Genomic DNA, 12,581 nt, shown 5'->3' with positions numbered 1-12,581 from the left:
TTATCATTTTAATACAATTTATTGTTGTTGGTGGTGATGGTTTTGTTGGGCTCCCAACAAAATATTAAAAACACAATAAAACATCAAACATTAAAAACTTTCCTATACAGGGAAATTGCAGCTTCCTCCCAGTTTGCGTTATATATGGCAGGTGTGCAGTTCAGCAAATCGCACGCTGGGAGCCCACCATCAGATCAGTTGTGACCCTTGCTGGCTCCTAACAATAAAACAATCAACGGGGGGGGGGGGATATGATGACTACTGCAATCAGCACAAGATAATATCACCAAGGCAGCTATCTGTAAACAAACGATAAATATCCATTAAAAATGGCAAAAGTAGTTTCCTTCCCAAATCAGTTTTATCTTAAACAATAGCAAACACAGTAAATAAAGAGTTTGCTTGGAATACAGCAGTGGTTCAGTGCTCATTTCTTCTCTTTCAAAAATAGATTTTATCTTGAACAATTGCAAACCCAGTAATAAAGAATCCACTTGTGATATACCAGTGGTTCAGTGCTTGGACGTCGTTCCGGTAATCTGACGTTTTGTCGCTAAAGATCTTAGTCATCGAGCTTTGTAGTAAATAATATACAAGATAAGACAGTATGTAAAGGACTTTAAGCAGGGGTATATCTGTCCCCATCTGCATGTTTCCATCAGGGGAGCATAGAAAGAGGATGATGTCTGTTAAGTTGTGGGTAGACATAGCAGACGACACAGCGATTCTTCCAAAGCAGCTCTTTATTTGTAAGCTGGAACAGAACTGACTGAGGAGCTCAGTCAGCCTGCTTATATAGAGCTCCAGAACAATGTAACTGTTGTCATTTTCTAAAACTATCCAATCACTGAACGTCACTTTCGATCCTTCATTTGCATAATTATCTACAGTATCCCCCTGCTGGCCCAGGGTGAGAACTTCAGTACATAACAATAACAATGTCCTTCAGTTTGTTAAACCTGAATGAGGTTGATGACTAAGTTCTTTAGCAACGAAACGTCGGATTACTGGAACGACGTTCGAAATTCTTACTGAGTTTCTGTACCATTCCAGAGGCGGGGAAGACAAGTGGAAGGCCTTGCGGAAAGCCCCTTCTCTTGATGCCCCCTTCTCAAGTTTACAAGAGAGGGACACATTCCAGTTGTGGTGGAAGTGGTGGAGCAAACAGTGGGAGTGGGGAGGGGTGCAGTGGTGGGGCAGGGGAGCCATTCTTATTGTGCCTCAGGTGGCGAAACAAGATGGGCCAGCACTGGTGGAGGGGCGTGGGTTGGGGTGGCGTCTCATTGGGAGCACTGCTCTGACCTTTGTAACCCTAAACGGCTGTGGCCCTATATATCTGAAGGAGCATCTCTGAGGGTGGACCTTCTGGAGGTTCCCTCACTGCGAGAAGCGAAGTTGCAGGGAACCAGGCAGAGGGCCTGCTCAGATGTCCAACAAATAACCAGTTATGCAACTTCTGTAGACATCTGAAGGTAGCCCTGTATCGGGAAGTTTTTGATGTCTGATATATCATTTGCTCTTTTATATTCTGCTAGAAGCCGCCCAGAGTGACTGGGGCAAACCAGTCAGATGGACAGAATACTTCTTCTTCTTCTTCTTCTTCTTCTTCCTCCTCTTCTTCTTCATCATCATCATCTTCTGTTGTTGTTGTTGTTGTTGTTGTTGTTGTTGTTGTTGTTGTTGTTGTTGTTGTTGTTGTTACTATTACTATTATTATTAGTCCCCTGATGTCTGGTGTCAGCCCTGACTGTGGCAAAATCCAATCTTCCTGGTGTTGTGTGATTCCTTTATTTAGTTCCTTCTCAGTGCAGAATATCTGGTCTTGCTGTATGCCAAGTTCTTATTTGACCCAAAGAACAAGCTTCTATTTAAATTGTTGCCAACTAAGCACTTGAAAAAATAATGCAGAACTCATATCAGGCTAGGCTCGCCCGCTGTTCTCAAGCACCTTGGATCCTCTCCAAGATACTGCTGTGCAGAAGTTTGAGGAAGAGTGTATATATATATATATATATATATATATATATATATATATATATAATCTCCATGATATTTATAAACTATGCATTCTTATGCTATATGGCTCAAGTTAAATCTAGCATGGAGTCTGGAGGCACACAATTCCCTGAGCCTTGGACAAACAAGAGACGCTGCCAGCATTTAGTGATGAGGGATGCAAAGATTTCCTTGTTAAATCTGATACCTATTTCCAGGAAATAACATCGGTGCACACTCTGTCCTCCTCACTTCTTCCACAGTTGCTGCCACTCATAAAACAAGTTCCTTTTGCATCTTCCTTAACCGCTCCAACCTATAATAAAATATGGCTTACTGGCTATTTTCCCAGGTGCGTTAACTTTGGGTTTGTTTTTTTAGGAAGTGCTTGTGCCACATGCAGTAGTGCTGACTTTGGATTCCCAAATTGTGGACTCAGCTATGCAGCTGCAAATATAATGTTTTAAGTGCATTATACAAATGTGGCACTAGATGGTGCTGATGAACTAATGGCAAATTCCATATATATTTTAAAACATTTAAAATTAAAAAAAGCTTTTTCCCCAGCCTCTATCTTCAGACCTGAGCCCCTTCTCCTATCCTTCCCTGCTTCCCAGCCTTTGAAATTAGCAACTGCAGCAGTTTCCCCTAACCTGATGGAATATTGTGTGGGTTTATGGAGGGAGAGTGGAATGATTGCAAGCTGATCACGCCATGCAGCAGAACCAGCGTGGCAACAGCATGTCAGGGTTAGCCAACCCTGTGCCCTCCCAATGTTGTTGGACTACAACTACCATCTGCCCCAGTCAGCATGGCCCGTTGTCAGGGATGATGGGAGTTGAAGTCAGTAGCTGAGGCCATGGTTGGGCTGTGTTGCTTAGTTGGCTGAGTAGCATGAGCCCGTGTGGCATAATGGTTCAAGTGTTGGACTGGGACCTGGGAGAGCTGGGTTCGAATCCCCACTCAGCCATGAAATGAAGCTCACTGGGTAACCTTGGGCCAGTCACCCTCTCAACCTAACCTTCTGGAGCAGCTATCCAAATAGAACTGAACTGAGTTTGGTGAGCCTGCACTGAAATATACTCAAGAGTGGATTTCATGCTCTTTATTCAGCTCATAGTGGTGAGGAGGAATGGAAGTTCCCCCACAATATCTGCTTTATATACATTATTTACACAATGGGCTGCACGTGATTGGCTAATTCCGGGATTCTCCTGTAGGCCAATCAGGTTGCGGATTCACTTCCACCTGGAGCTGGATTGGGTGGCTCCTGCGGACCAACCAGAATGCTGCATTTTGGATCCTATTGTTCTAGGACCAATCAGACTGCTGCATTTTGGATCCTATTCAACTCAGTACATAACATGCACATAGGATTGTGGGAGAGAGGTGACGCTTGGCTTAACTCTTCTATCAAAATCAAAGCGCTTGGCTTCTCCTGGATCATGCGCTCAGCATCTAGAAACACCCTCTGCTGCCTGACTCTGGGGTGCATATCTTCAGAGAGACCCTTGAGGACCTCTCTGTAAACCTCCAGTGTGGTGTAGTGGTTAAGAGCTGTAGACTCATAATCAGGGGAACTGGGTTCGCTTCCCCGCTCCTCCACATGCAGCTGCTGGGTGACCTTGGGTTAGTCACACGTCTCTGAAGTCTCTCAGCCCCACACACCTTACAGATTTTTTGTTGTGGGGGAAGAAGGGAAAGGAGAATGTTAGCGCTTTGAGACTCCTTCGGTAAGTGATAAAGCGGGATATCAAATCCAAACTCTTCTTCTCTTCCTCTCCCATTTTATGGCTCCTTTTGGGTTTTTCCTTTTTCTTTCTATGAGCGAGCGATCTGGCAATTCATCCAGCTCCTGGGTTGGATTATCAGCATTTGCCAACACACCAAACGGCTGAGCTGATATAAGCAGCAGCACACCAGCATGAGACTGCCCACCCAGATAGCTCAGTCGGTAGAGCGTGAGCCCGACTTAACCTCAGGGTCGTGGGTTCGAGAGCCACATTGGGCAAAATATTTCTGCATGACAGGGGGGTTGGACTAGATGACGCTTGTTGTCCCTTCCAACCCCACAATTCTATGATTTATTATCTATGTTCAGAGGTGCTAGATGTTCAGAGCCAGGTGACCCCAGAAAACCCCAGAGCTCCAGTGTTTCCTGCAGAATTCCTGCTGATGAATGTTTACTCAGCAGGCTGAAAAGCAAAGGAGGGAAAATCCCCTTTCTTTTCCCTTTCCTATTGTGTATCTGAAAACAGCAAAACCTAACTGAGGCAAAAGTCCAAGCCTTAGCTCCACAGTGGGGGGCCTTTGGAGAAAGGGAGTATTGCTAGCAGCAGAGATCAAAATAAAAGCTGGTCGCAGAAAGCCCTCAATAAACATTCAGTGGATTCAAATAAACGGTTCTGCAAAGGAGTTGAAATTTTCTTTCCCACTTTTAAATGCCTTCGCATTTCCTCTTTTTTTGCTAGTCTAGGGTATTTCCACAGCTTCATAGACCATTCAAAAAATATCTGTAAGTAAGCAGGAGCTTAAAAATATTTTGTATTAAGATGGTGTGGCTACCAGCACAAAAGGCTGGGAAATTCCACTGTTCCTGTGTCTTGTTGATCTTGGGAGCACTGCCCAGCCCTGGATAGCATGACACCCCAAAAAAACACCGTTTAGACAATGTAAAAGAAATAAGCTACTATATATAATAATAATAATTTATTATTTATACCCCGCCCATCTGGCTGAGTTTCCCCAGCCACTCTGGGCGGCTTCCAATCAAATGTTAAAAACAGTACAGCATTAAATATTAAAAACTTCCCTGTACACGGCTGCCTTCAGATGTCTTTTAAAGATAGGATAGCTGCTTCTTTCCTTCACATCTGAAGGGAGGGTGTTCCACAGGGTGGGCGACACCTGTCTGGTTCCCTGTAACCTCACTTCTCGCAATGAGGGAACCGCCAGAAGGCCCTCGGCGCTGGATCTCAGTGTCCGGGCTGAACGATGGGGGTGGAGACGCTCCTTCAGGTATACTGGGCCAAGACCGTTTAGGACTTTAAAGGTCAGCACCAACACTTTGAATTGTGCTTGGAAACGTACTGGGAGCCAATGCAGATCTCTCAGGTCCAGTGTTATGTGGTCCCGGCGGCCAGTCCCAGTCACCAGTCTAGCTGCCGCATTCTGGATTAGTTGCAGTTTCCGGGTCACCTTCAAAGGTAGCCCCACGTAGAGCGCATTGCAGTAGTCCAAGCGGGAGATAAGCAGAGCATGCACCACTCTGGCGAGACAGTCCACCAGAAAGTATGGGGCTGAAAGTATGTTTACTAGGAGTTCCTGAATATTTTCATAGGCACACCTCACATTAAAATCACATTTATATCCCATTCTTCCTGCAAGGAGCTCTTGGTTCCGCCATCCTCATATTTATCACTATTAAGCACCGTTGCCCTCAGTGGAAGAATTAAGTGCATGTTTTAATAATTTCCCATTGAAATCATTGGAACATTAAAGGTGCTTAGCTTGGATCGTGTCCATACTGAAAACGAAGCGTTCCATCATAATACAAACACAACATGTTGTTTTGTGTTTGGCAAATGTTTTCTACTAAGGGTGAAATAAAGAATGTCAGCGCACTGAGCCATAGGGCTTTTGCAAGTTGCACCGGTTTATTTTCAGCTCTTTTCACTTTATGCCATATGTTCAGGAAAGTATGCACTATGTACAAGGAAAGCCTAATGGTCCTACGATTTCCTTCCTTGAAGGCAGCTGTACCAGAAAATAAATGATTCTCCTACTGTTAAGGACAATGTTTCCCCCACTAACAGTATGCATACAAACACATTTTTAAAACTTCATTACCACATTTTTATTAAGCCCTTCCACTAAAGGATGAGAGGAAAGTACACATATAGACCATTCCCCAATTTTATCTTGACAATAGGTGGGTTAGAGAGAGAGTCAGTGAATTGCTAAAAGTCAGCCCAAAAACATAGAAACTGACTGTAGTCCTGGTCCAGCAAAAGGACAGAGGACGCTGATTCGTTCTGAGTAAAATCCACTATATTTTATTTTTAAATTCATATCCTGCCTTTCTTCTTAGACCAGGGCTCATATGTTTTCTTGACCATTATTCCTCCCTGTCAGGTCTAAATTTACAGAGCCAGTTTGGAATCTGTTCTATGTACTATATAATAAGTGCAGTTCTAAGCCTGTTTACTCAGAAGTTTCATCAAACTCAATAGGCTAGCTATATTTATTAGTGTGTTTAGGATTACCGCCAGATTAATATTTGTGTTTCATAATTAGTTATCGGAGAGATTTTCTCTTTCTTTTGTGTATTGTTAAATTTATATCCTCCATTTCCACGCATAACACCCTAGGTGGCTAACAGCATCATATGACATGGTAAAATAAAAGCAAAAGAAATTTTAGAAAACACATTTTTTCCCCATCATTTATTTACAAGCTGTCTGTGCTGCCCAAATGCAAAAGTTATTGCTTTGCAATGAAGGTTGGTACACAAGATGATTGACTGACAAACAAACAAATAAATAAATAAATAAATGCTCTCAGTGTGGCTGACAAGCAAAAGGAAACAAATCAGATAAATGGCTTAGGACCGCAATACCTCAAGGACTGCCTCTCTCCACATGAACCGACCCAGATTGAACTCATCATTTGAAGTCCTCCTTTGTGTGCCTCCTCCGTGCGGATCCGGAGGGTGGCAACACGAGAAAGGGCCTTTTCTGTGGTGGCTCCTCGTTTATGGAATGCACTTCCCAGGAATGTTCAACTGGTGCCTTCATTATACATCTTTAGGCGCCAGGCAAAAACGTTCCTCTTCAACCAGATCTTTGGCCGATTAACATCTGAAATCCTTTTAAATGTGTTGGGGAGCGTGATTATTAGTTTGCTTTTGTTCTTATATTTGTTATGTGTTTTGTGTTTCTTTTATTGTATTTTTATGTTGTGAACCACCCTGATATCTTTGGTTGAAGGACAGTATACGAATTTAATAAATAATAATAAAGCCATAATCAAATCTAAGTCATTTGAGAGAAAAAGAGAGAGAGAGAGAGAGAGAGAGAGAACAGAGTACCGTATTTTTTGCTCTATAAGACTCATTCCTAAAAAGTAAGGGGAAATGTGTGTGCGTTTTATGGAGCGAATGCAGGCTGCGCAGCTATCCCAGAAGCCAGAACAGCAAGAGGGATCGCTAGCTTTCACTGCGCAACGATCCCTCTTGCTGTTCTGGCTTCTGAGATTCAGAATTTTTTTTTTCTTGTTTTCCTCCTCCAAAAACTAGGTGCGTCTTGTGGTCTGGTGCGTCTTATAGAGCGAAAAATACAGTATATCAGGCTTCCTCAATCTCGGCCCTCCAGATGTTTTGAGACTACAATTCCCATCATTCCTGACCACTGGTCCTGCTAGCTAGGGATCATGGGAGTTGTAGGCCAAAAACATCTGGAGGGCCGAGGTTGAGGAAGCCTGGAGTATATAATAACAGTCAAAGTTACTAAGCCTACTTTTTCTTTCAAATTCAAACCGTGGTAATGTGATATGGTATCAACGTCTCCTCTCTCAAAGGTGCTTTTTAAAAAAAATTCCACCCAAATCCTTGTTTTCAGCTCACATAGATTCCCCACCCCCATCTCAGCCTTTGTGACTAATATCACGCATGACTCAGCCCCATTCTTCAAAGGCTATCTCTTCATGTTGCTGATCATGTACATTGAAATGAGTCAACTTCTAAACTTATGCCCGACTCCTTGAATGATTTCCCATTCAGTGGAGGAAGCTGGAGTTGGCCCGATTGCAAACCATAAATGAAAGAGAAAGGATTACGTGAAAGAGAAAGGAATCATTTTCATCTCTTGAGAGAATGTAAAAAGTGTTGGTAGGAACATACGGGATGTGTCATTAGTGAATTATGTAATTTAACGTTTGCATTTTGTGTAAATATCGTTTTGTGCAGTTATAGAATGAAATTTAAACAAGCGTTAAACAAAATTTAACAAAAAGAAATTCCAGATTCTGTTATTCTCCCTCTCTCAGGAATAGCTCGGTTAGAACATGGTGTTGATCATGCCAAGGTTGTAAGTTTGATCCCCATAAGGGACAGCTGCATATTTCTGCACTGCAGGGAGTTTCCCAAACTTAGGTCTCCAGCTGTTTTTGGACTACAACTCCCATTATCCCCAGCTAGCAGGGTCAGTAATCAGGGATGATGGGAACTGTAGTACAAAAACAGCTGGAGGCCAAAGTTTGGGAAACCCTGGCTGATCCTCAGGGTCCATTCCTATTCTGTGATTCTCTATTATTCTCATAAAATTAGAACCCAGGGCCAGTCAATAAAGCTGAATGTTAGAAGATCCAGGAGAGACAGAAAAGGAAGTCCTTCATAGATTTGCATAATTATACTATGGAGCTTTTGGTTTCTTTTTACTTTTAACTTGCTTTTAGCTTTTCATGATTTTATTGTTTGCTTTTATTATTATTTTTTTCATATTCTTGTAAACCGCTGTGATACATGTTTTATGATGCACTGGTATATAAATATTTTTAGAAATCAGTAATAAATAAATTGTTACCGGGAAGAGGTGTAAGCACCCTGCAAGCAGATCAGGACGAATGCTTGTTGCCATATAACTGCCCCCTAAACAAATCAGAATAAATTGCTCAATAACAGCTGGAGTGTAGGTCTAATGACAGTGTAATTTTGTGCAGGCAGATCCAGACAAATGCTGAATAAAACAGGTTATCCAGAGCGCTGTGTCCCTGCCTGCTGTGATAGGTGTCTCCTGTTCTAGAAAACCCAGGTGCTAATAAATGGTAAATCAGCAGTTTAACAAGAAGATCTTAACTAATTTGCCCCTTCCAATCAATAAGGAGGCTTTCAGTACTTCTGATAATTGAACCATAAACATTTAGGAAAAGATGAGCCCCACCCCATAATAGGCAGCCGCCAGTGTTGATCAGAAGTGAATGCAGTCTATCCTCTATTGTTCAAGATCTGAGAGGTCAGCACAAGAATATTAAAGGTGACACAGATTTGTTTTTTCGTAATGTTGCCAGGCTCTAGGTATTGGAAATACATGCTTTAAAAAAAGAACCATGCATCCTGTAAGATGAAAAGCTGCCCTGGGGAGTATCGGTAAACGTTGCAGCCCAGCCAAGAAATGACAGACACTTGCGACAGCTTCCTTTTGGGAAATTTTAAACTGATAACTTCTTAGTATAAAAGAAAAAATAAATAAATGACTGCTCCAGCCCCTGGGTGTTGTTAAGGAAGACAGGAACATTATCGCCAGGAGAATAAGCTGTGAGGGGTGAAATCTCCATTTCAGATTTCACTTCAGCTGTGTTTAGCGGCTAGCTCCCAACATCAGACTCCCACGTGCAATTCAGGATTAAAAATATGTAACACAGGGTTTTAAAAATAGGGTTTGCAAAGATTTACTGAGCTTGTGTGAGAGAGAATCATTGAAAAACGGCAACACTGTAACAGTACAATCCTGTGCAAATCTACTCAGAAGTAAGTCACATTGAGCTCAATAGGACTTGCTCCCAGGTAAGTGGGTATAGAATTGCAACCTAAGTATTATTCTGGTCTAATATACATGCACAGCAATAATGCAAGTACTTTATGGCAAATCTGCCACGGTCCCAGCTCCTGCCAACCTAGCAGTTTGAAAGCACATCAAAGTGCAAGTAGATAAATAGATAAATAGGTACCACTCTGGCGGGAAAGTAAACGGCGTTTCTGTGCGCTGCTCTGGTTTCGCCACATGCTGGCCACATGACCCAGAAAAACTGTCTGCAGACTCCCTTGGCCTGTAAAGCAAGATGACGCCACAACCCGAGTCATCTGTGACTGGACTTAACTATCAGGGGTCCTTTACCTTTACCTTTTAAGCTACTGAAGGTAATGGGGCCCTGTTCTTTGTCAACAACAAATTGTCACTGTTTTTTGTGTTGAATATATTCTATATGGTAATTCATGGACCTAATAGGTATCTAAAGCCATTTGCACATAACAAAATATGTACATCATAGGAGCCTACACAACACAAAACACTGTTGCTGTATGTAGGTTTTATTTTATTTGTTTTCGATCTTATACAGTGGTACCTCGGGTTACAGAAACTTCAGGTTACAGATGCTTCGGGTTACAGACTCCGCTAACCCAAAAATAGTACTTCGGGTTAAGAACTTTGCTTCAGGATGAGAACAGAAATTGTGCGGTGGCAGCAGGAGGCCCTATTAGCTAAAGTGGTACCTCAGGTTAAGAACAGTCCTCAAGAACGAATTAAGTTCTTAACCCGAGGTACCACTGTATTTTGGAAATGTACATCCAGTTTTTTTACCCTTTAATTTTTTGGGGGGCCCCCAAGAGAGTGGGGCCCTAAGCTATAGCTTGTTTAGCTTATACATAAATCTGGCACTGGTCATAGAATCATAGAATCATAGAATCATAGAATCATAGAATCATAGAGTTGGAAGAGACCACAAGGGCCATCGAGTCCAACCCCCTGCCAAGCAGGAAACACCATCAGAGCACTCCTGACATATGCTTGTCAAGCCTCTGCTTAAAGACCTCCAAAGAAGGAGACTCCACCACACTCCTTGTCCTTGGTTATTGACCCGTAGGACATGCAAGCTGGAAGGAGGCAGGATACCTGCAGTTAGTGCATTATTTTGGCCACTGGTCACATTTTATGTCCATTGTGTGTGCACAGGGCAATGATTACATCTTTTTCTCCCCACCTTAGGATGGTTGGAATGAAGAGTGCCACCCAACTTGAAAAGAATAATGGGACGCTGCCGAAGATTACAAGATGAGAGACAGTTCAGAAGAGAGGAGAGACTCGGACTGCTGCAGTTAGTGGGGACGGGAACCTGTACGAAAGCAGAAGAAGACTAAATTTCATTAAATTAAATCTGAAAACAAACCTAGCGCACTGAATCGGCTTCCTTTTAAATAACAGAGAGTCAGGCCGCAGTCCTGAATCTCATCAATTTACAGTGGTACCTCAGGTTACATACGCTTCAGGTTACATACGCTTCAGGTTACAGACTCCGCTAACCCAGAAATAGTGCTTCAGGTTAAGAACTTTGCCTCGGGATGAGAACAGAAATCGTGCTCTGGCGGCGCGGCGGCAGCAGGAGGCCCCATTAGCTAAAGTGGTGCTTCAGGTTAAGAACAGTTTCAGGTTAAGAACGGACCTCCGGAACAAATTAAGTACTTAACCTGAGGTACCACTGTATCAGTGAGACTTGCTGCTGTGAAGCCTTTCCCAGAACGTCATTTTTACAGTGAGTTTGTGGTGATTTATTTGTGCTCATGTATCTGAGGTGAATATACAACTGTTTCCAACACTGTTTGCAGCTTGGCTTCAGAGATACTGCTTCGTTTCCTATCAGTCCACATCCCTAAACTTCGCACTGAGATCCTTTCACTTTTCATACCACAAATGATCCCATAATGCAGTAAGGACGATATGCCGAAGATCCAGTATAAATCCACCTCTAATCCACTATTATTGCATCAGTGACGTGTTACTGAATACACCCACGAAATAAACGCCAGTCTGGAGGGCCTCCGAGAAGACATAAAGAAGATTACTCTGTAAAAGCATTCATCAATCAGTATAGTATTGCCTTGAACTGGCAGGGGGCACTGGAAGGAGGGTGGGACTCTTCCTTTTTTAAAAAATAAATAAATTATGATTTTCAATTTTATACATTTCAATAATTTTACAACCATTTTTACATTTCGAAATTCCACTTCCTTCCCCCTCTTTCTGTGGTCCCTTAAATTTATTTTCTGCAGATTCCAAATTAACTTAACCTACTCATTTATTCATCTACTTTAAATATATACGCTTACAAAACTGAAGGTTATGGCAATCATCCTGCCAATGTTCTGTTTATGATTTGTTTGCAAATATTCAATAAACCATTTCCATTCTTTTATATTTAAAAAAGTTTGTTATCTTGATTTCTTATTTTTCTGGTACGGTAAGTTTCACCTTTTCTGTGTATTCCATAAGTTTTTGTATCCATTCTTCTTTTGTCAGGACTTCTTCTTCTTTCCATTTTTTGGGCAGGTGACATTCTTGCCGTGGATGGAGCTCCTCCTGTCCCCTTTTGTTGGCACCCTTCTGTCTCAAGAGACAATGGAAGAGTGCACCGTTAGGGAAAAAAATATTCAGGGCACAAGCCTGGGCAGTGTGTTTGGAGGTCCTGGGTAGAGGTAGATTTAGGGGAGCACAAGTTGTTTGGCCACACTAGGCATCGAGCCAAGAAAGCGCTGCAGGGGCACCCCAGCAATGACTTAGAATGAAAAGCGAGAGGCGGGGGGCACCGAATTTTGGCCTTGCACAGGGCACCACTGGAATTTGGAAGCCGAAAGTCTGCCACTGTCCTGGGCTGCCCAGACAACAAGACCCTCGACCTCTTGGCCTCACTGATGTGGTCTAAATGAAAGCAGAGCAATATGTTTGTCACCAGCTTGGCTGCAGGAGTTGCCAGAAAGAGGTGTTCAAGGCGCCACCCAACCATCTTAAGGCCACCGCTCTGGATTTGTGTTGTGT

At 42.6% G+C, this 12,581-nt stretch overlaps 1 protein-coding gene across 6 annotated transcripts in view; it reads left to right on the top strand.

The window, feature by feature from the left end:
* Positions 1-10,937, top strand: part of CDC14A (cell division cycle 14A) — a 93,213-nt gene extending 82,276 nt beyond the window's left edge. For all 6 annotated transcript variants that reach the window (XM_083511093.1, XM_083511091.1, XM_083511094.1 and 3 more), the window contains one exon: positions 10,758-10,937. In XM_083511093.1, coding sequence (XP_083367219.1) covers positions 10,758-10,790 — 33 coding nt within the window. In that variant the 3' untranslated portion in view covers positions 10,791-10,937. The remainder of the gene's footprint in view (positions 1-10,757) is intronic.
* The last annotated feature ends 1,644 nt before the right edge of the window (positions 10,938-12,581 follow it).

This window comes from Podarcis liolepis (assembly GCF_965112155.1).
Source record: "Podarcis liolepis genome assembly, chromosome: 6".
NCBI lineage: Eukaryota > Metazoa > Chordata > Lepidosauria > Squamata > Lacertidae > Podarcis > Podarcis liolepis.
Note: the sequence above shows the minus strand (reverse complement) of the source record. Positions and strands in the feature narration are given on the sequence as shown.